At 37.9% G+C, this 23,348-nt stretch overlaps 1 protein-coding gene across 2 annotated transcripts in view; it reads left to right on the forward strand.

Annotated features, from left to right (window-relative positions):
- ZC3H13 (zinc finger CCCH-type containing 13) overlaps positions 1 to 23,348 on the forward strand; it is a 93,921-nt gene that overhangs the window by 51,611 nt on the left and 18,962 nt on the right. Inside the window, exons 9-15 of one of the 2 annotated variants that reach the window (XM_082859306.1) lie at positions 3,893 to 4,203; positions 6,933 to 7,397; positions 11,521 to 11,712; positions 15,719 to 15,802; positions 16,142 to 16,685; positions 21,254 to 21,357; positions 21,707 to 22,888. In XM_082859306.1, the coding sequence (XP_082715432.1) occupies positions 3,893 to 4,203; positions 6,933 to 7,397; positions 11,521 to 11,712; positions 15,719 to 15,802; positions 16,142 to 16,685; positions 21,254 to 21,357; positions 21,707 to 22,888 (2,882 nt within the window). The remainder of the gene's footprint in view (positions 1 to 3,892; positions 4,204 to 6,932; positions 7,398 to 11,520; positions 11,713 to 15,718; positions 15,803 to 16,141; positions 16,686 to 21,253; positions 21,358 to 21,706; positions 22,889 to 23,348) is intronic. The other variant, XM_082859307.1, reaches the window with a different exon arrangement.

Below are 23,348 nucleotides of genomic sequence, written 5' to 3' on the forward strand. Positions count from 1 at the left end.
CCCTTATTTGACATCCATTTTTTTGGCCTGACTGAGGAGATTTGGGGTCTGAGAAGTCGGACTAGGGACTTGAGAACCGTTGTTTACCTCCCTCTTTCCTAAGACTGGATTGCTTGCTGTTTCTTGGCAGGGACTGGGCCTCTCCATCTCCTCATCACCCCATCCTGTCCCAGGAGAAAGTGATAAATTTAACTTCTTCCACCAGGCAGAAGATAGGAGCCAGCTGTCTTAATATTTGTTATGCTGGTGTATTGTTTCTGGGCTTTATTGCATTTGGAATACCAACTCTCTTAGAGCTTAAAAACAATCTCCCCATGTGCCAGGGATACTGGATATTTGTCTCTTCTGACTCTTGATCACAACAATAGGTACAGTTTTTAGCTCACTCAAGTCATGGGATTGAACAAGTTCATGTAAGGTTTTTGAACCAGATTCTGGAAAATTATTATAATTAAATGGCACATAATTCTGGACTTGAATATCATTGAAGGATGTGCTAATAATGCTTATCTTAACATTCTTCTCCATTCTTAGACTGAGGTTTTTGAAATTAATTCATTTCTACATAAATGCAAAAATGAAATTGAACCAAAATTATTAGTACTTGGCTTAGATTTACTTGTATTATGTACTTCTTACTAGTTTGCTTGAATCAAATCTGTTTTTCAAGTACCATTTATTTATGGAGGAGACATCTTTCAAAAGATTCCCACAACAAAAGTATTCTAGTTTCTGTAGATCATTCGGTTAGAAATGATTCCCCTTCTGAGGAGTATTTATCACCTGCTGCAAAGGGAGAGCAAGCTACTAGGTCTAAAACAAATCATCACACAGAAGCATTTTCTTTCTCTGTCTTACATATTTATTTAGGCAAGTTGCTCAATTTCTGAATGACACTTCCCTGCCCAAAGCTCTCCAGTGATTTCTTTTATACTTAGAATAAAATCTGAACTTTTATCATGACCTAGAAGACTCCATATCCTCTGTCCCCTGCCTGCTTTCTGACCCTCTCATGAACTTTCCATTCTCCCATGAATCATAGTTATACTTGTCTTCTTTCTGTTCTTTTTATATATCACCATCCCTCCTGCCTCCTTTATGGTTGCTGAGTCCTCAGCATGAAAAGCTCTTCCCTCAAATTTTCAGCTCTTGGCTCAAAAGCTATCTTCTTAGTAAAGGCCCTTTCCTTACCAAGCACCTAATGTAGTCCCCCGATGTACTTTTTTTGGACCTAACTGTTTACACTTCATTACTCTGTTGTATAGACTTGTATGTTGCATTAATTAGCTGAAATTGGCTTTCTTTGTTGTTGGTGGGCTACTCCTGGACTCTGCAACTAAGACAGACTGTTTTTCAGTTCTCTCTGTCTCAGTTCCTCATAGGGTTGTCATCATGAAGACAAAATGAGTTAATATACAAAAGCACTTAAAACAATGCTGTGGACATAGTAACAGCATATGTTACCTGCTGTTGTTAATATTATTATAATCATCATTATTGTTAGTGATTTTGTCTGTCTTCTTCATTTCTGTATCCTCAGTGTCAAAAATAATGGTTAGCATAAAAGGTGCTCACTTAACATTTGTCCAGTGAATCAAAATGACTCTTTTCCTTCCTCCCTCCCTCCCTCCCTCCCTTCCTTCCGGCATCCCATTGGAGGTTAGGGCCTCAACGTATAAATTTGGGGTGGAGGGTGGACACAAACATTCATTTGATAATGGATGATTAACTCAACAAACTTATTTTTTCCCTGAAGGATAAGTAGGAAGAAAAATATGGTTAAAATGCTGAAGCCGTAATGTGACAACACATTGGTGCTCTGTCCTTAATATGATAGCTTGATTATGTAAGCTTGAACCGAAATTTTTTCTTCCATGTTATAGACACCAAATTGGAATAGACATGTGATTAGACTGTAATGTGTTTTAAAAGATAGTATTATGAACTATTTTATTTAAGTTTTGTGAACAAATCACCAAAGGGTATTGCAGACATTCCTGAAATAATTTTGAGTATACTCCAGAAATAAACTCAAAACTAACCAAAATGTCAGTTCAGTGGAGAGCCACATTCTTTATTTTTTCAGTTTAGGTATTTCCAAACTGACTAGAACCTAATGAAATTGAAATTGGAAAGCACCAAATGATAGTCAAATTAGAATTTCTCAGTCTTGCAGTGATATTTCTGTTCAGTATTTGAATAGCCATTGGTCATAAATGGTTTTCCAAATTTGGGCAAGACCCATTGAGCATTTGTACTCATATCTGTTAGTAAATAAATTTCAGTTTAGACTCAATTAAGCTATGGTGGTTTATGTCTTATTTTTTTTATGTGAGAAAGGAATAACAATTTTTATTAAAAGCATGAAAGTACTGCAGAATCGTAAATAACTATAATATTTAGGATAATGTGGTGTTCTAGTTAGCTGACTTTTATTTTTTAAGTCAACTATTATCCAAAAGGTGATTTTTTTTTGCTTAATTTCTTGTTTTGCAAAATTCTTTCCTATATATCTGACCACTTTCCTGACTCAGTAACATGTATTTTATAGATTTAAACCTTTTATTGATAAAAGTTCTACTAAGGCATCATTTATAAACAGCGTAGTTGAGAGCAGCGGTTCTCAACCAGGGTTGATTTTACCTCCCTGGGGACATTTGGAGATACCTGGAGTAGTTTTTTATCGGCATGAATGGGGATGGGAGGGAGATGGTACTGGCTTCTAGTGGATAGGGGTCAGGGATGCTGCTCGACATCCTACAATGTACAGGACAGCCCGCCACCACAAAGAATTACTGAATACAAAATGTCAATAGTGTCAAGATTGAGGAATCCTGGTTTAGGATTAATAATGATTTTGCCAACATTGTGGAAGTTAAAAAAATATTTATCATAGGCAGTGAAGGTAATTCTAAAATATTTTGACAGGAACTCATAATTTTTTTGAACAAACATCTGTCCTCAAAATGATTACTTTGAGAAATATGATACTTATCTGAGCATGTGATGTCTGAAGTGTTGTTTTTTAAACATTAGTCCTGTTTCTTTTTAGTTATTGCCCAAATGTGTGTATTCTAGCTCTCCGTCACACACACCTTTTGCATATTCATTGTAGACACAGCCCAAGACATAACAGATTATAGGAGTGATTCAGATGTGCTTCATGAGTTTATAAGTTATTTCTCTGGCAGCAAAGAAGATGATTTGAAGGGAGCAGAGGAAGCCTCAGTTAAACCAAAGCTTATGAACTAAATTTCAGTTTGTGCTGCCCAAGAGTGAAGGCAGGTTATTTAAGATAAAGACAGTATAGACAGTGTGTCCTTTCCTTAACTCTAGCTTTCTTTCCCTATCCTAAGTGTCAGCCCAGGCAGTGCAAACTTTTGTTTGGCGTAGCTGGTGATAACTTTTCCCGTCTCCCACAGCCCTGAATTATAGACGTTCTTACACCCACTTTCCTAGATCTTAGTATGTTTTCTCTTTAGCTCTTTGTGGGTTCCCTCCTCCAATACCTATTTACACTGTCAGAGATTATCTCTGGTAAGAGTGAGTTCCAGACTTTACATGAGAGTAAGAACCATCTGTGCTCAGGGAGGATGTTACCTGGAAAAGGGAGTGTGCCTTGGAGCCAAAGCTCAGCAGAAGGGCAATGCATGTCTCATCTAGAACTGTTGTCTCAAGCTGACTTCAAAATCAGTCAGATCTTTAAAAATCAACTTGTTAATGATTTTACATCATTGTGAATTAAAATTTATCTTGGAATTATTACACTTTTAGCTCTAACTTTTACATTCAGGTTTTTTTGTTTGTTTCTTTGTTTTTAAAGAAGATTTTCTTTTGGCTAGAAATGAAAGCTCTTGAACATATTTTTTTATTGTTGTTGCTTTCTTTATAGGTCCACTTCCCCAGCAGGACAGCATCATTCTCCTATATCTTCTAGACATCACTCATCTTCCTCACAGTCAGGATCATCTATTCAAAGACATTCTCCTTCTCCTCGCCGGAAAAGAACTCCTTCACCATCTTATCAGAGGACAGTAACTCCACCTTTACGCCGCTCTGCTTCTCCCTATCCTTCACACTCTCTGTCTTCTCCTCAGAGAAAGCAGAGTCCCCCAAGACATCGGTCTCCAATGAGAGAAAAAGGGAGGCATGATCATGAACGCACTTCACAGTCTCATGATCGGCGTCATGAAAGGAGGGAAGGTAAATACTCCATTGTGGTTTTTTTTTTTTTTTTAGAGTTCTTTAAGTGGATATTTTCTTTATTAAAAATAATGGACTTTCAGATTTATTGTTAAAATAAGAGACAGAAGAGAACTGTGTTATATTACGTCTCTGTAACACATGGGTGATAGCTCTTGAGGGCAATAGGGGGTGCTTAAGGACACGGAAATGTAAGCTACTAAATAGATGTAAGTGGGCATTTATATGTATGCTAAGTTGGTCCTTTCTTTAGTTATGATGTTTTACTTGAGTACTTTCAAGTTCTAGAAATTTGGGATGGTATGATTCTTAGAGCGTCAGTCTAACTGCTTAGCTAATTCTTCAGAAACAACAGAGGTGAAGGAAAGAAAAGCAGCAAACCAGGGAGCAGAGTTTGAACATATCAGAAATATTTTGACTAAGAGGTGAGGGCTGGGGGAATGTTCAGAAAGTCAGTGTGAACCAAGTGATCAATATTCCAGGTGTAACTCAACAAAGAAGTCAAGCAAAGCAGTTTTCCTTTCTAGATCCCTGAGAATTATGTTAACTTTGAATTTGCTATTCCCTGTTCACGCTGAGATGTTATTATCATCAAAACTTGGCAGTACAATCTAATAGCTCTCATCTCTTTCTGTATTTCTTATCTAAGCTTCTTGTCCTTATTTATTTAACTTAACAAGTCTTTTTCCTGACATTTCCTGAGTTAGTTTTTTAACATAATGAGTACTCAGGAAATACAATACTTGCTGACTTGCAACAACATTTCTGTTTAATGTGCATTTTTAAAGCATCGTACAGCATGCTTCTGCACCCCACACAAGACTGACAAAAAGTCACAATTTGAGTATCGTATAGCAGTCGCCTATGAAACATGCCGAAGTTAGTTTTTTCTCTTCCAATCAACAGTGCAAGTTATTTTATTCAAGAAATGATGGATGCATAGGTAGGGACTGGAGAGAGCACCTATTTTAAAGAATTATTCCTTGTGTACATGATTTTGGAACCAGATCAGCACAGCAGTGTTTATGGAACATTGGTAAGATGGGAAAATTCTCTTATACCTATCTATGAACAACTAGAGTTGACCGGGAATATAGTATATATTTCATGACTACTTGCTGAATGAAAACTATTATTTGAAAACATAATTTATTAAACACACTAATGAAGGGGAAATTTAGTATGCAGTTGAGTCTCATAGGAATGCTTTTTTGTAGTAAGAGGGGTTTGTGTTATAGGAGGAATCCTTTTAATAATAAACCATACATTTTTAGGTCCTTTGTGAGGAGGATGTTTCTTTAACCTTCCATACAAGAGATGTAGTAGGCGTTTATTCCTCTCTGTTTAGAGGTCATTTTTTGAAATAAGAATAATTTTAGTGAAAGGATGGGGAGGTAGATAAAGAACAAAATATAGTAACTAGATGTATTCGTAAAGACAGCTGGGGGTATCATAAAAAGAGAATCTAATACTAAGTGAACAAATTTCTAGGCACATTTGGTATTGGAGGAGGACTGGAAGGGATGGATGTGCACAAAAAGAGATGGGGATGTTGTCAGATTCTTGCCTAGTGCTTCTATCCTTATATGGCATTTATGGATGTAGGCATATGGGCAAAGTTATTTTGCAGGGGAGATAAGTTATTGATGAGAATCTAGGGGGTCTTGTGGATACTGGGCGGAGAAAGTCTGTGGACCTAGCCATAGGTAAATTTATAATGTCCTCGACCAAGAGCTGCTACAGTTGCTTAAATAGCCTCAGATCTTGGGGCTGTTGCAGAGTGTAAGAACAATTTATGAAGGAATCTGATAAAAAGTACAGGGTTTGTTCTTTGAGGGTCTCTTGTTAATTCTTTCAGTTCATATCAGATTTATGCTGTAATCAATTTATACTTTTCTAGGCATCTCTAAAGAACAGTTTCTAATCTTTGCAAATTCCTATGATGTACGGGGCTGACAAAACCATTTAAGCTCTGGGCCTCTGTTCCTTCATTTATACAATGACAAGGTTGGATTAAGTAACTATTGAGGTTCATTCCAGCTTTTTTAAAACTGAAATTATTTTTTTAATTTTTCTATGAAATGTTAGAAAATGCCTTAAGTAGAAAAATCTTTAGAGACAGGAGTGTGATTTCATTAAATAGCTCAAAAAATAAATAAATAAGGCGGGGGGGGAGAGAGAGAGGGAGAGGGGGGGAGAGAGAGAGGGGGGGGGGAGAGAGAGAGAGAGAGAGAGAGAGAGAGAGAAAATAACAGTATGTGTTTACCAGCCAGCATACTAATAGTAGGCTACTCTCAAGTGCTTAAGTACATTGGAGGTAGTCATGTGTGCTCTAGTCTGGCCTAATACTTGGTAGAGATGATTAAAATCACTTGTGCCTCTGGATCTAAAAGTGATTTCTAAAAAGTAGGCCATCATTGATAGATCAACTTAACTTGTTTCAGTTGTTTAAGATTTATAAGTATGGGTACGTTGATGTGAGAAGATCATGTTCAAAGTTTATCCAATCAAGACAAATAATCCAGATGTTAATAAAATTACCTTTGGAATTTTAGCTTACAGATAGTTTTATTTTTCTCATTTGCCCATGTTTTCTCCTTTTATTTTTTGTTAAGAGTAGAAATTATACCATTGTATTAAAAATTTTAAAGCTCTGTATTAAATACATCGTCTGGTTTCCTAAAATTTTGTGAAAGGAATTACAGTGTATTTCCAAAATTGCGTTACAGAGACTAGAGGAAAAAGGGATAGAGAAAAGGACACAAGAGAAGAACGAGAGTATGAACAGGATCAGAGCTCTTCTAGAGACCACAGAGATGACAGAGAACCTCGAGATGGTCGGGATCGGAGAGATGCCAGAGATACTAGAGACCGAAGGGAACTAAGAGACTCCAGAGACATTCGGGACTCCAGGGAGATGCGAGATTACAGCAGAGATAACAAAGAGAGCCGTGATCCCAGAGATTCTCGGTCTACTCGTGATGCCCACGACTACAGGGACCGTGAAAGTCGAGATGCTCATCGAAAGGAGGATGCATATCAGGAAGAATCCCGAAGTTATGGCAGAAACCATTTGAGAGAAGAAAGTTCTCGCACTGAAATAAGAAATGAGTCCAGAAATGAGTCTCGAAGTGAAATTAGGAATGATCGGATGGGCAGAAGTAGGGGAAGAGGTCCAGAGTTACCTGAAAAGGGTAAGGTTTTTGACTTGTCAGTGAACTGTATGTTGTATGTTCATAGAGAAATTATTAACCTCCTAAGATTTGTTTTCTAAAGATATTATTTCTGACGTTCATTATCACTTTGTCAAAGTAATTTTCAATTAATTGAGTTTGTGATTTTCCCTATAAGTTCCGAATAGGAATTATTAGCTACAGTAGCAGAAGATAGATGGGGCCTGACTTAGACCTCCTGTTTGAATTATGTCCAGTCATGCCTACCATCTTGTTTAATGTGGAACACTAAGAAAATTGCTATCAGGCAAAAAAGTAGCATCAAAAAGAAATAATTTCTAATAAACAGGTATATAGATAAAATGATCATTAAAATGGGATTAAATGGTGGGCTTTCAAAATTGGTGGTGTCAGAAATGACTGACTTGTGTATTCATCAGTACTTGTGCTTGCTTCAAAGCCACCTCAGAACATCACATATCTGCATCTTGAGCCATTTTTCTCATCTTCCTCTAAAAAGCATTTGCCATCATCATTGTCATCAATAACTACCTACCTATATGTTTTTGACTGTCTCCGAACTGCCTTAACTGAGTTAGCTTTGACCTCTCTCCTCCTCCACCCACTTCGCTCCCCTTCCGCAAAACACTGCTGCAGAATTCTGACCACTCTTACTCTTTCCATAGGCCTGTTGGTTTATCCTGGTCAGTATTACAGTTTCACATTAAGATGAAGGCCCCTCACCTTCTCCTCCATAGTTGTCTTGGCTTTTCTTGGCCCTTTGCTTTTTCATATACATTTAAAAAATGAGTTGTCTTTTTTTTTTTTAATTTCATGAAAAACTGTTGGATTTTTATTTCACGTACATTAAATTTATTGATTTGTAACTTTTTCTGTTAAGGTCTTGTACATGTTTTGTTCCTGTGTACCCTCTATTTTTGTTGCCATTGTAAATGGTACTTAAAAAAATTCTCTTTTTAATAATGCATTCACATGGTTCAGAATTTCAAAGCTGCAAAAGGATGTATAGTGAAAGCCTCCCTTCTATCCCTGACCTGGTTTCTTCTTTCGCCAATTTTGTATGTATCCATCTGAAGAATATTCTACACAAGCAGATGTATATGTCTATTCATTTTCTCCTCTGGTTTTCCAAATATAATTAAAAAAATTTTTTTATTAAAAAAAAACACACAACTATATACTCTATACCCTGCTGTTTTCACTTAAAAAATATCTTGGGGACTTCCCTGGTGGCGCAGTGGTTAAGAATCAGCCTGCCAATGCAGAGGACACAGGGGTGAGCCCTGGTCCAGGAAGATCCCACATGCCATGGAGCAACTAAGCCTGTGCACCACAACTACTGAGCCTGCATTCTGGAACCCGCGAGCCACAGCTGCTGAGCCCGTGTGCCACAACTACTGAAGCCCGCACACCTAGAGCCTGTGCTCTGCAACAAGAGAAGCCACTGCAGTGAGAAGCCCACGCACCACAACGAAGTGTAGCCCCCACTCGCCGCAACTAGAGAAAGCCTGTGTGCAGCAACAGAGACCCAACACAGCCAAAAATAAATAAATAAATAGATTTATTAAAAAAAAAATCTTGCAGATGGTTCTATATCAGTCAACTTGGTAAATAGCCACCTCCTTTTGAAAGAGTGCATAGTGTATGTTGTAGGATATACCATAAAGTTAATAAATCCTATGTATCAGGTGTTCTAATCTTTTTTTGTTTTTGAATACTGTTTTAAGTGAATAACTGTGTACAGGTACACCAAATTATATATTTTAAAACATTTTTTTGATGCTTATTGCTGGTGTACGGAAATGGTAATTAATATTTTTATACTAATCTTACATTGTGATGTTGCTGTATTTTCTTAGTAGATCTAATTAGATTCTCTTAAACATTTATGTATGGGAACAGACAGATTTGGCTCTTCCTTTCTGAGTATTATTTATTTACTGTCAAGTAACCTGCTGAGCAGCTGTTTCAATGAACTGTTTACTACAAGTGATATAATGGGCTTCTTTGCTTTGTTTCAGATTTTAAAGGATTATTGCTGGCATTTCACCATTAAGCATGGTGTTTGTAAATTTTTAGCAGATGCTTTTTATTGTGTTAAGGATGTCTCCTAATTTCCAAACTTAGCTGACAGCTTCTATCATGACTGTTTTTCTGTATCTTGAGATCATATAGTCAGTCTCTTTTACCTTGTTACTTATGTTAATGTATTTTTTAAAATTTAGAACTATTCTTGCATTTCTAAGATAAATACACATTTCATTTTTTAAAAAAGTTCTAAAATAGGTGTGTTAAAATTTAATTTTGAATTAAGTATCTTTGTTTTTAATTGAGATTGGCATATAATCGGTGGTATGATGGTAAATATTTAACAACTTACTCATCAGGCAAAACGCCCTGTCTTGTAGCTAATGCCAATTTCCATGGTATAAATTACTCCTGCCATAGCAGATTTTGAGCTACTAACGTCACTCAGTGTGGACATGGGAAGAGGTGCACACAGTTCGCTCTTCGGAGCCAGTGTTAACCGGTTCCACCATACCACTGCATAGCTCTTGTTTTTTATATTGTCTTTGTTTGGTTTGGTGATCAGAGTTATAGTAGCCATATAAAATGTGTTGGAAGTGTTGCTTCTTTTTTTCTCTTCTTTGGAACAATTTATGTATAAATAATTAGTTATCTTTTTTTATATATATAAATTTATTTTGGCTGCGTTGCGTCTTTGTTGCTGCATGTGGGCTTTTCTCTAGTTGCAGCGAGCAGGGGCTACTCTGTTGCGGTGCGCAGGCTTCTCTTGTGGTGGCTTCCCTTGTTGTGGAGCACGGGCTCTAGGCGCGCGGGCTTCAGTAGTATGGCTCGCGGGCTTTAGAGCGCAGGTTCAGTAGTTATGGCGCATGGGCTTAGTTGCTCTGCAGCATGTGGGATCTTCCGAGACCAGGGCTCGAACCCATGTCCCCTGCATTGGCAGGCGGACTCTCAACCACTGCGCCATCAGGGAAGCCCTACCACTTTTTTTTTAACCACATTTTTTTCCCATTCATCTGTCATTGGGCATTTAAGTTGCTTCCATGTCTTGGCTATTGTAAATAATGCTGCAGTGAACATGGGAGTAAAGATATCTCTTTCAGATCCTGATTTCAGTTCCTCTGTCTCTATACCCAGAAGTGGAATTGCTGGATCATATAGTAGTTCTGTAATTTTTTGAGGAACCTCCATACTATTTTCCACAGTGTGTGTGTATCCTTGTATTACCATCGCCACAATCAAGATACTCAGCTGTATCATCACAAGACTCCCTGTGTTACCTCTTTATAGCCACACTCAAATCCCCTCCCCTATCCTTGACCGCTGGCAACCACTAATATGTCCATCATTTTATAATTGTTATTTCACAAATGTTACATAAATGGAATCCTGCTGTCTGTGTGCTGTTGAGATTGGCTTTTTCGCTCAGCACAGTTTCCTTGAGGTTCATCCAAGTTGTTGTGTGTATCAACAGTTTGCTCCTTGTTGTAATATTCCATGATCCGGATGTACCACAGTTTGTTTAGCCTTCACCCACTGAAAGACATTTGGGTACTTTCCAGTTTGGGGCTATAACTACTGTGAACATTCTAAAATGTTACTACTGTGAACATTCATTTCCCTATTTTTTAATGAAAAATTTCAGGTACCACCTACTGTCAACAAAATACCTTGGTTCTGTATTGGAATGTTTTCACTATAAACTGTAGTCAATGCAATATATCCATATCCTGAATTATTTTTATGATATTTCTGTGATTTAGATATGAATTAATAGTTTTTAGTTTTTGTTTCATTGTTTTTTGGCTTAATTGAAATGAGTCTCTTTGCTTTATGATTCCATTATATGTCCTTTTTTATAGGTAGGGAAAACTGGTACTTAGCTTACCCAAGTCAGTCATTAGACACCTTGGGTGTTCTGATCCAACATTTAATATCCTTTTTGACAATGAATACCACACTTTGAAATATAAAAAAACCCACCAAAACCAGAAAAACCCCACATACCTTTATATGTTTTGGGGAGGAAAGATTGTGACTGACAACTTGTTGAATAAAGTGTACTTGTTAAATATTTGTGTGAATATCCTTTGTTTAGGAAGTCGAGGCACAAGAGGTTCTCAAATTGATAGTCACAGTAGTACTGGCAACTATCATGACAGCTGGGAAACTCGAAGTAGCTATCCTGAAAGAGACAGATATCCTGAAAGAGACAACAGAGATCAAGCAAGAGATTCTTCCTTTGAGAGAAGACATGGAGAGAGAGACCGTCGTGACAACAGAGAGAGAGGTTTGTTAAATGAAATTTTATTAAATAGTGACCGACATTGATTGGGAGAATTGTTTTTTTTCCAACCATTATCAGTTTACTTTTTAACATAAAATATCTTCTAAGACTTTTGCTTGTTGACACATTTTAAATTATTATACTTATTCATATAATCTTCCATTTTTACTTAGTTTAGGAGAGATTATGTTAGTAGCTAGCTACCAGTACCTACTTGGTAACAGAGCAGGTGCTGAATTAGTAGGTACTTGCATACTGCAGGAGTTAAGGTGCCTTGCTGTATGTCTCTTACCTTAACCAAACAGCTCACAACGTTTTAAAGAATATAGATGCTTGGGTGACGTTTCAGGTATTTCTGATTCAGGAGGTAAAGTTTCTCATCTGAGTATCCTGGCCACTCACTCACTAGCTGTGATACACAGTCTTGTAAGGATTGCCAGGGAGAAACAAGAAAAAACTGATAAAGATAGTGCTGGGGGTTGTTTAGAGAAATGTTTTATTCATGTTCCTTCCTGAGAATATGTAATACTTGGTTTAAATTTAAATTCTTGTATATTTTAAGCTAAAAGTGTTCTGTTACTACTAGATGATCTCTTAAATCAGTTTTTTTAAAAATAAATTTATTTTTGGCTGCGTTGGGTCTTCGTTGCTACGTGCGGGCTTTCTCTAGTTGTGGCGAGCGGGGACTACTCTTCATTGCAGTGCGGTGGCTTCTTATTGCGGTGGCTTCTCTTGTTGTGGAGCATGGGCTCTAGGCGCATGGGCTTCAGTAGTTGTGGCACGTGGGCTCAGTAGTTGTGGCTCGCGGGCTCCAGAGCGCAGATTCAATAATTGTGGTGCATGGGCTTAGTTGTTCCGTGGCATGTGGGGTCTTCCCAGACCAGGGATTGAACCCATGTCTCCTGCATTGGCATGCGAATTCTTAACCACTGCGCCACCAGGGAAGTCCCTTAAATCAGTTTTGAAGCAAGATACTAGAAGGCATTTAAGAAGGGTTATAAGTACTTTCTTTAACAAGCTTTTATTCTGTACAGATTAGGGCCTGTAAACATTTATGACCTTATGAAGGTCTTACTAACCTTGCCTGCTTACTAAAGTAAGGTTTGCTGTAATGCTGAGGTTAATATAGTACAAGACTTGATGGAGTAGGGAATTGAGTATTGATGCTTCACAGTGGGCTGAATTAAATCAAATATTCTTTATAATATTAAGTCAGAGAATGTATATTTTAAATCCTTTATCTTTCAGTATCCGTGAGTTTATGTATGATAAGAGAATCTATGTTTCATATTTTAGATTTGGGCTAAGAGAAGGGTAGTAATTTTTCCAGTGTTAGAGAAGTAAGTTCTAAAGCTAAAAGTCGAACTCAGGTCTTCTGACTATAAGTCTTATTCCCTTTTTATTTTATTTTACTGTAACTACTTCAGTAAATATCAGTTGTATGATTGAAAGAGAAATATATTTTTGATAATGATATATTCTACAAATGTTTATTGAGTACCCATGCACTTTGCTAGGTTTTTGGAGTACAACACTTGTGCTTATAGAACTTTATAAAGGGGACGATATCCCCCCTGAAAAAAGAAAAGTGATTGTTGGGTGCTGTCAAGGAAACATACAAGGGATCCAGATAGAAATAAAGGATGAGAGGGACCTACTTTATTCAGATAGTGTGCTTATGAAAAATTTGCGATGACATTTATGCAGAGGCATAAATGCAAGGGAAGAAGCTAGCATTGCAGGTATTGGAGGGTAAAAACATTCCATGCAGAGGAAAGAATGTGTGCCGATTCTGAGACAGGAAATAGCTTAGTATGTCCTAGAGTTTGAAATAAGATCGTTGTGACTAGAATGTGGTGAGCCAAGGGAGATAGATAAAGGTTGAAGGTAGAGATGTGTTCAGGACCTTGTTCTGTGCTCAGGAATTTAAATCTTCCCGTTAGTTCTTCACAGCCTAATTAGGGTATGAATAGACAGTTAAATATGATAAATACTACTACTATATAAAGTTCTGTGAGAAGACAAAGATGCAGACAGAATACTGAGGCAGTCTATAAAAGCTTCCTAAAGAAGAGACATCTGAATTAGGGCCTGAAAGATAAATAGGAGTTGGCTAGAAGGAATCATGGAAGAAACACTGCAGGGAGAGGGTGCAGCATGTGCAGACACACAGGACTAAAAGAAACATATACTTTGGAGTAGTAAAGAGTTATGAGGTTGGAGCAGAGGTGTGCTGTAATCGGTAGGGAAGGAAAGAAGCTAGGAAGAAGGATGGGGGGGGGTGTGTGGTGAGAGACTATAGACCACGTTGTAAATGGCCTAGTAAGTCAGGCTAAAAATTTTGGATTTATTTGCCTTTTTCATTGCCTAGGAGATAAGTGCTTTTAAGCAGTTTTTTTGTTTGTTTAGCAGCTGGAAAAAAATACAGAGTTTTCCTCAGAAAAAGAAAAAAGGTATTAAGGAGTCTGGCAAAAGACGGAAGACAAGGATACCAACCAGTTAGACCATTGGTAACATGGGCATCTAAGAAGAGCTGATCCAAGTCTAAGTTAACTATTAATTGTAGGGATTGAGAGAGGAAATAGAATAAAGAAATATTTTGAGAGTGAAATTGATGGTACTCGAATATGATGGTACTTGGAAAACTCAGAGGTTTCCAGCTTTCATGAATGGGTATACCATTCATTAAAATAAGGAAATACATGAAGAGAAGTATGCTTTTGAAGAACACATTTTGGGGGAAAGATAGGGAAGATGGTTGAGATGTGTTAAAGTGGTGTTCCTTTCCATTTTCTCTGAAGTAAGTAACCTTGTCATTGTGGTTGGGAAAATAGACTTTTTATTTGTCAGAAAAAGCTTGCCTGAGTAAAGGAGTCTGTTCCCTAACATTGCTATAATCAGGAATTTCAAGTATGAATTGCTATAATTGCAGTATTGAATTTGTTTGAGGTTGTTTTCTAATCATTGTGACATTAGTATGATCCCCAAACCAAGAATTCAGACAGTCTAAGACATGAGTGTACAGCCTTCCAGGAATCTAGAGTGCAGTACAATAGAACCATTTTAAATTTAAACTGGTTTCAGCAAAAGTAAAAAAGAATTTAAGAAAATTGACTTCTAGTCCTGATGTTCCAAGTATCTACCATCTCTGTGACTTTGACAAATCAACTTCTGACCATAAATTCTAAGAAGAAAAGGGGTAAAGGGGCTGGACAAGGTTTAGCTTTGTTTTGTTTTAGCTTTAAAATTCTGTGAATTTTCATATCTTGATCTAATAAATATGGATAATTCTTATATTTTTCATCTGTGATAAGAAAGGAAATTCAAATTATTAGATTGAACCCTTCACTAAAAATATCCTAAAATTATTCTGCTTAATAAGTTGATGTCAGAGATTGCACTTACAAACCTGTTGGCCATATTGTAGTATGCCTTTTATGACTAACTAGTAAACAATACTGTGTAGTGTGAAAATAGAGATATCGCAGTAGCCTAGATCATAGCACAGTGACCTACTTTCAAAAATGGCTATCTCTGTGGAAGAGTTCATGCCATTTTCTTAGACATCTTTTGATCCCAGACTAATTTCTTGCTCAACTGGGCATACTGGGTAGCATGCATTCAGTTTGTGTTTATATGATTCATGTATTAAAATATATATATATATATATAAATGTGATGGGGTTATCATTTAACATTTTAAGAAAACAGCTCTTCATCTGAGTAATCAGTTATATGATTAAATAAAATTTTTAGTCGATTAGTAGTTATTAATTATAAATATATATCACTAATATGAAACACTTTTTACATTTGATTATTTCAAGATTGCTAAGCATCAGTACCCTTAATATTCTAGTTTATGATAAATTGATGTTGCAGCAACAAATATTGACAGATGTTTTGTTCTACTATATTTTCCTCACATAATAGCTGCACTTTGATGTGTATATATTTCGGCCTGAAATTAGAGGTGTGACTTACGAGGGAAATTTTTTTTTTCCTTCAGCTCTTATCTTCTTCACCTCCTGCTGCCCCTATCCTTTGCCACCAGTGTTCTCAGGTCCTGCTGGGGGGACAGAGAAGATCAGAGGTGAAGGGTAGAGATGGCAGAAAGTGGGGTTGGAGCAGTGGGCTGGAGGTAGGGTAGGGAGCATGCAGAGAAGGATCCAAGGTGGATCAGTGGGAGGCGGGAGGGGGATTGATGGGGAGCAGAAAACATGGTAGTTAGAGGGCAAATAAAAATTACCTTTAAGAAAAAGAAATGTTTTTAAACATCTAGTGGTGATTATTTGGATGATTAAATTAAAAGTAAATACAGTACCTGATTTATATTTGTTGCCGGTGTGACCCTATACACAGATAAAATGTAAGATTTGCCATACTGTCATCTGTGAAATTAATCACTGACAAAACTTGGTTTTCATTGTAGATCAAAGACCAAGCTCACCAATTCGACATCAGGGAAGGAATGACGAGATTGAGCGTGATGAAAGAAGAGAGGAACGAAGAGTAGACAGAACGGATGATAGAAGAGACGAAAGGCCCAGGGAGAGAGATCGGGAAAGAGAGCGGGAGCGGGAGAGAGAGAGGGAACGGGAGAGGGATCGGGAGAGAGAGAAAGAAAGAGAACTAGAAAGAGAGCGCGCTAGGGAACGGGAGAGGGAGAGAGAGAGGGAGAAAGAGAGAGACCGGGAAAGAGAGAGAGATCGGGACCACGATAGAGAGAGGGAAAGAGAGAGGGAGAGAGACAGGGAAAAAGAGCGGGAGCGGGAGAGAGAAGAAAGGGAGCGGGAGAGAGAGCGGGAGAGGGAGAGAGAGCGAGAGCGAGAAAGAGCGAGAGAAAGGGAGAAAGAGCGAGAACGCCAGAGGGAGTGGGAAGACAAAGACAAAGGCCGAGAGGACCGCAGAGAAAAGCGGGAAGATATCCGAGAAGACAGGAATCCAAGAGATGGGCATGAGGAGAGAAAATCAAAGTAAGTGATTGTGAACCAGTTTTTTACATGTCAGTGAGGAATTCAGAAAGTTCCATTTAATGCTTCTAGGGGGCCCCCAATATCCTCTTAATTCTTTTTCCTCTCCACATTTTCCTGTATTTTAGTTTTATTATATGTATTTGGTGTTCAACATCTTTTGAATTGTCTAGAAAAAAACAGTTTTCTCATTCTACTATTTCTGTATCCAAGGGATATAGTTAATAATTCTTGTTTACTGTTTGATTACAGCCATTTAAAAAAAATTAAGTTATTTATTTTTGGCTGGCTTGGGTCTTTGTTGCTGTGCGCGGGTTTTCTCTAGTTGTGGTGCGTGGGGGCTACTCTTAGTTGTGATGCGCGGGCTTCTCATTGCAGTGGCTTCTCTTGTTGCGGCTCATGGGCTCTAGGCGCGTGGGCTTCAGTAGTTGTGGCGCACGGGCTTATTTGCTCCGCGGCATGTGGGATCTTCCCGGACCAGGGCTCGAACCCATGTCCCCTGCATTGGCGGGCAGATTCTTAACCACTGTGCCACCAGGGAAGCCCAATTACAGCCATTTTTGATGGTACATTGGTTTATTTGACTGCTACAGACTTGTTTTTAACAGGAATCCAACCTAAAAGTGGTAGCATCAGTGGGTTTATGTCCCATCATATCCACTTTATAAGTAGTTAATGGAGTTGGCTTGTCACCAAGACATAATGCTTGTGCTATTCCTGATAATCCTTTATGAGTTCTGTGTACGTATAAGTCTAGAGTCACTACCCCCAGGCTGCAGAAGCATTTACAGTGTCTTAGAACCGAGGAAATTCTGGAACCACTGCATGGCTAGAAGGAGATGAGAGATAGAGAGGTATCCTCTCTTGGGTTGTGGAGTTATAGTAGATTATTGGAATAAAAAGATGTGTTCTTATTATCTGAGGGCATCTTCTCTCTTCTTTCTTTTCTCTCTCTGTTTTTCTTTTTTTTTTTAATATCAGTAAGAATTTATTTGCTCTGGTATCTGGGAAGTCCCAGGTTAGTTTTTGTTTTGATGTGACTATATCCAGATTCTCAAACAAACATAGAGTGGTGTATCTCCACTGTTCTTTTTCTGTATTAGTTTTAGACTCAGAAGGCTTTTACCGAAATGATGGCTAGGATGACCCCAGGGTTATACCTATCAGCTCAGTAGCCCTTTCTGTGCTAGGGCTCTCATCAGTAGAGGAGTTAGATAAGAGAGCTAAGCCAATCACTATAGCCATGAGAAATCTGGACTCTGGTCAATTTTGAGGTTTTATAGACATAAAACCAAACATATCAAAATTTTTTTTTTCAAATACCAACTAGAATAGAGGGTATATTTAAGTTTGTTAAGACAAACTGGAAATAATTTATATATCCTCAATTTCTTTGCCTCTCCCTCTACCTTATTTGCCTCATGGCGAATACACTCTCTGCTTTAGGCTTTTTTCATCATTGCTATTACGGATTTTGGTTATAAACAAACAACGTAGCACAGAAATGGAGGCTTCTTCCATTAGGTCTTGCCTTCCCTTCAGTCTGCAGCCAAGGTTTTCTGTAGTTCACTCTCTCGCTTCCCTCTCGCCACATTAAAAAAAAATCTCACATTAACATAAAATTGATAATACCTTTCACACGTGCAGGCACACAGTACATTATTATTTCTCTTCTCTCCTCTGACCTCTTTAACTCTCTATCTTCTAAGATTAAAATTCTGAAATCTTTGCTATTTATTTATTATTATTTAATCCTATGCTTTGATTATATTTTACATGCTTCTGATCTCAGCTTACAGTAGCCAAAATTTCTTCTAGTTTTTCGTGGCTAGACATTCCGAGCATTGACAAGGGCCCCAGAAATTTAGGAGTCAACAGCTCTATAAAATAACTAGTTATATGAGGTTAACATCTTGATGTTTTCATCAATTATATTGTCATCTCAGTAGCTGAATTTATCCAGCACTTTCGTTTTTAACCATGGTTATGAGGAAGGTTTGTTGAATTGCCGTAGTATTTATTTTACTCTAATTTTGTTTCTGTAGATACTTCCTTGAAATTAAATTTCGTTTTTTTGCATGTTTTATATTTTCTTATGTTATCAATTACCTCTTGCTGTGTATCAAACCACATGAGAAGATAGAAGTTTAAAACAACCACCATGTATTTGGTCATGATTCTGTGGGTTAGCAATTTTGTCTCGGCTCAGCAGAGTGGCTCTTCTCCTGGTCTCACTTGGGATCACTCATGCTTCTCCAGTCATTCTGGCAGTTCAGCTGAGTCTGAATGACCCACGTGGCCTCACTCACATGTCTGGCAGTTGGTGCTGGCTGTTGCTTAGGGCATCTTATTTTCTCTTCCATATGACCTCTCATCCTCCAGTAGTCTAAACTCTACTTTTGCATATGATAGTAGAAACATACCAAGAAGGCAAAAGCAGAAGTTGCAAGGCCTCTTGAGTCCTAAATGTCCAAACTTAAACTGTCATTTTCACCACATCTTCCTGTCATAGTAAGTCACTGGGCCAGCCCAGATCCAAAGAATGGGGACAGAGACTGCCTAATGATGGCAGGAGCTTTTGATAAGGAATTGCACAAGCTTGGGCCTGTGAGTTGTCATACTACATCTGGGGTCTCCTTTTCCACCTGGTTACTCATCTATATGAATGAGCTGTCAAGGAGAAAATGTGCTCATGTGCTGCAGTGTTTCTCAACTTTTAGCCATAGTATTTACAAACATTGTTAGCTTAAAAAAAAAAAAGTGGTCAAAATTTAACAAAACTATAGGAAAACACTAGAATAACTTAAGTATCCAGAGATATAAATCACTAGTCATTTAAAGTTTAACTGAAGAACAAGAAATATAGTGAACATATGAATTATTTTATTAATTTGTCACCAAGCAGATGATATAGTTCTAAGAGATGAGAAGAAACCGATTTTTACAGTGTACCCACAACATGACTGGCACTGGGTTTATGACATAACTAACTTATTCCTCATTGCAATTTTATGAGATGGACCCCCATTTTTTCAGCTATTTTCAGATGAGAAAGCTAAGACTGACTTCAAGGAATTTACCTATGGTTGCATAATAAGTAACATGACTAGAAGTTGAACTCAAGTCTTTTTTGACTCCAAAGCCAATACTAGATTTTCTCATTTGGCTTCCCAACATAAGGTATTTCTGTACCATAAAAAGGTAAAACTAATGAATAATTTTCAGTAGAGGGTACATTGATTGCTCTGCTATATGTTACCACTTCGTAGTAGTTAAATCTGGTGAATTTCAGTGAGTTATTCTACATCTACACGAAAAAGATAAGAGGTGGTGCCATGTATTTGAAGTCCACAGTCTTAACAAATGAAGAATTTTATCAAACATGCCGAATGCCCTTTGTATGATATAGATAGCTCTGAGAGTACTGGGTTTGTTTTTTTTGGTTTTAATTGTGTTCTCTTTATTTTTTGCCAGTGTTAACCTTTATTTATTTTTAATTTTTATTAGAGTATAGTTGATTTACAATGTTCTGTTAGTTTCAGGTGTACAGCAAAGTGAGTCAGTTATACATATACATACATCCACTCTTTTTTTTTTAAGATTCTTTACCCATATAGGTCATTACAGAGTACTGAGTAGAGTTCCCTGTGCTGTACAGCGGATTCTTGTTAGTTGTCTATTTTATATATAGTAGTGTGTATATCTCAATCCCGGTCTCCCAATTTATCCCTCCCCACCCTTATCCCCTGGTAACCATAAGTTTGTTTTCTACAAACTCCCGTTTTGTGAATAAGTTCATTTGAGTGTTATCTTTACTTAGATTGCTAATTGTGATGGGACATTTAAAGTTCTGGATGAAGCAGGAATACACTATTTTTTGAGACCTAAAATTCATAATTTATTGATTATTGGATATTCATTCATTTATATAATAGAAAATTACCATAGAATTTCCATCACTACCATTTTCTCATTCTATTTTTTTTCTGTTTCTTTCTTGCCATACTCTGTCACTCTTTTTTTTTTTTTTTTTTTTCTTTTTGCGGTACGCGGGCCTCTCACTGCTGCGGCCTCTCCCGTTGCGGAGCACAGGCTCTGGACGCGCAGGCCCAGCGGCCATGGCTCACGGGCCTAGCCGCTCCGCGGCATGTGGGATCTTCCCGGACCGGGGCTTGAACCCATGTCGCCTGCATCAGCAGTCAGACTCTCAACCACTGCGCCACCAGGGAAGCCCTCTTTTTTTTTTTAACATCTTTATTGGAGTATAATTGCTTTACAATGTTGTGTTAGTTTCTGCTGTACCACAAAGTGAATCAGCTATATGTATACATGTATCCCCATATCCCCTCCCTCTTGCACCTCCCTCCCACCCTCCCTATCCCAGCCCTCTAGGTGGTCACAAAGCAGTGAGCTGATCTCCCTGTGCTATGCAGCTGCTTCCCACTAGCTTCTGATAGTATTATAATCCTACAATTATACATTCTAGTTACAGCAAAAAATAATAGTAAAAATGTAGTAAAGAAATCTTTTTCATCCCCTGGAATTTTATAAATTACATTTGTCCAATTTAGGAAGCGCTATAGAAATGAAGGGAGTCCTAGCCCTCGTCAGTCACCTAAGCGCCGGCGAGAACATTCTCCTGACAGTGACACCTACAACAGTGGAGATGATAAAAGTAAGCAGGATCTGTTTTCCACATTTCTATAGTCATATTCATTTGTAACCACGAGACCATTCTTTCACATCAATACGAAATGATGAATTAAGATTTAAAATGTTTTCTTGCTCTACTGCCTCTGAATATCTCCCATTGTGACTAAAGTATGTGTTAGAGAAATAGTCATTCTACCATAATGGCACTGTCATTTCCTACTAGTTGTAGTAAAGGCATAGTTTTATTTTTTACTGAAGTTGTTACTTTTAAACTTTTAAAATGAAAAGGGAGAAATTGGTTTATTATTTATAGGTAGCATGCAATATTGTTAACATGGTGAAAGTGTGATTACTTTTATCTTTTTGTATAGATGAAAAACACAGACTCTTGAGCCAGGTTGTTCGACCTCAAGAATCTCGTTCTCTTAGTCCATCCCACCTTACAGAAGACAGGCAGGGTAGGTGGAAAGAGGAAGATCGTAAACCAGAAAGAAAAGAAAGTTCAAGGCGCTATGAAGAGCAGGAGTTCAAAGAGAAAGTTTCTTCTGTAGATAAGCAGAGAGAACAGACAGAAATCATGGAGAGCTCAAGAACTCGTTCACAAGACATGATAGGACACCACCCATCTGAAGATCGAGACACATCTGATCGAGCTTATGATGAAAATAAGAAAAAAGCAAAAATTCAAAAGAAACCTATTAAGAAAAAGAAAGAAGATGATGTTGGAATGGACAGGGGTAACACAGAGACAATGTCTGAAGATGGTCAAGTATTTTCACCAAAAAAAGGACAGAAGAAGAAAACCGTTGAAAAAAAGCGTAAAAGGTCCAAAGGTGATTCAGACATTTCTGATGAAGAAGCAATCCAGCAGAGTAAGAAGAAGAGAGGCCCACGGACTCCCCCTATCACAGCCAAGGAGGAATTGGTTGAAATGCACAATGATAAGGATGGCACTATAGAGGATCCTCAGAAGAAAGAAGATACAGCGTTCAGTGACTGGTCTGACGAGGATGTGCCTGACCGTGCAGAGGTGACAGAAGCAGAGCACGCTGCCACAGCTGCTACTCCTGGAAGGACTCCTTCCCCGTCTTCTCTTCCTCCTCCTCCTCCTCCTCTTGCCACGACGGCGACTCCTGCTGCCACCACCTTCAACACATTGACCACCACCATTTCCACCTCTTCCACCCCAGCCAACACCACCAACACTTTTACCAGTGAAGACTCACATAGAAAATGCCATAGAACACGAGTGGAAAAGGTAGAGGCACCTCATGTTACTATAGAAGATGCACCACATCGCAAGCCAGTGGATCAAAAGAGGAGTAGCAGCCTTGGCAGCAATCGGAGTAATCGTAGTCATACATCTGGCCGTCTCCGCTCCCCGTCCAATGATTCTGCACATCGAAGTGGGGATGACCAAAGTGGTCGAAAGAGAGTACTGCATAGTGGCTCAAGAGACAGAGAAAAAACAAAAAGTCTAGAAATCACAGGAGAGAGAAAATCTAGGATTGATCAGCTAAAGCGTGGAGAACCCAGTCGAAGTACTTCTTCAGGTAATGAAAATGAAGTATAATCTAACCACTGTTTCCTATGTTAGTATATTTGTATATTTTGTACAGTTTTTTGCTTTGTTCAAATCATAATTTTAAAGTAAATGCTAAATTGGTTACTTTATATGCTGCCTTAAATTTCAAGGAACCTAAAAGCTTAACCATCCCGCCAAAATGTTACCTGTTATCACATTACTAGCAGCATTATAGTAGAGGTACATTCAATGAAGTCAGTTTAATATCAGGATTTTAGTAGTATATCTTGGTGGAAATACTTACGTATTCAAGTCCTCTATTGATGCCTAAAATTTTAACCTTCTGCCTCTTCTTCCTGCAACCAATACTTTCTCTTTTGACCACAGAAAATAAGGTAGGGGGATAGGAAGAGGTCAGATAATGAAATGATCATTTCTTTTACTGCTTAAACACTTTATGTATTTATTTCTTTGAAGATATTTTGTGG

This window comes from Leucopleurus acutus (genome assembly GCF_964270905.1).
Source record: "Leucopleurus acutus genome assembly, chromosome: 18".
Taxonomy (NCBI): Eukaryota; Metazoa; Chordata; class Mammalia; order Artiodactyla; family Delphinidae; genus Leucopleurus; species Leucopleurus acutus.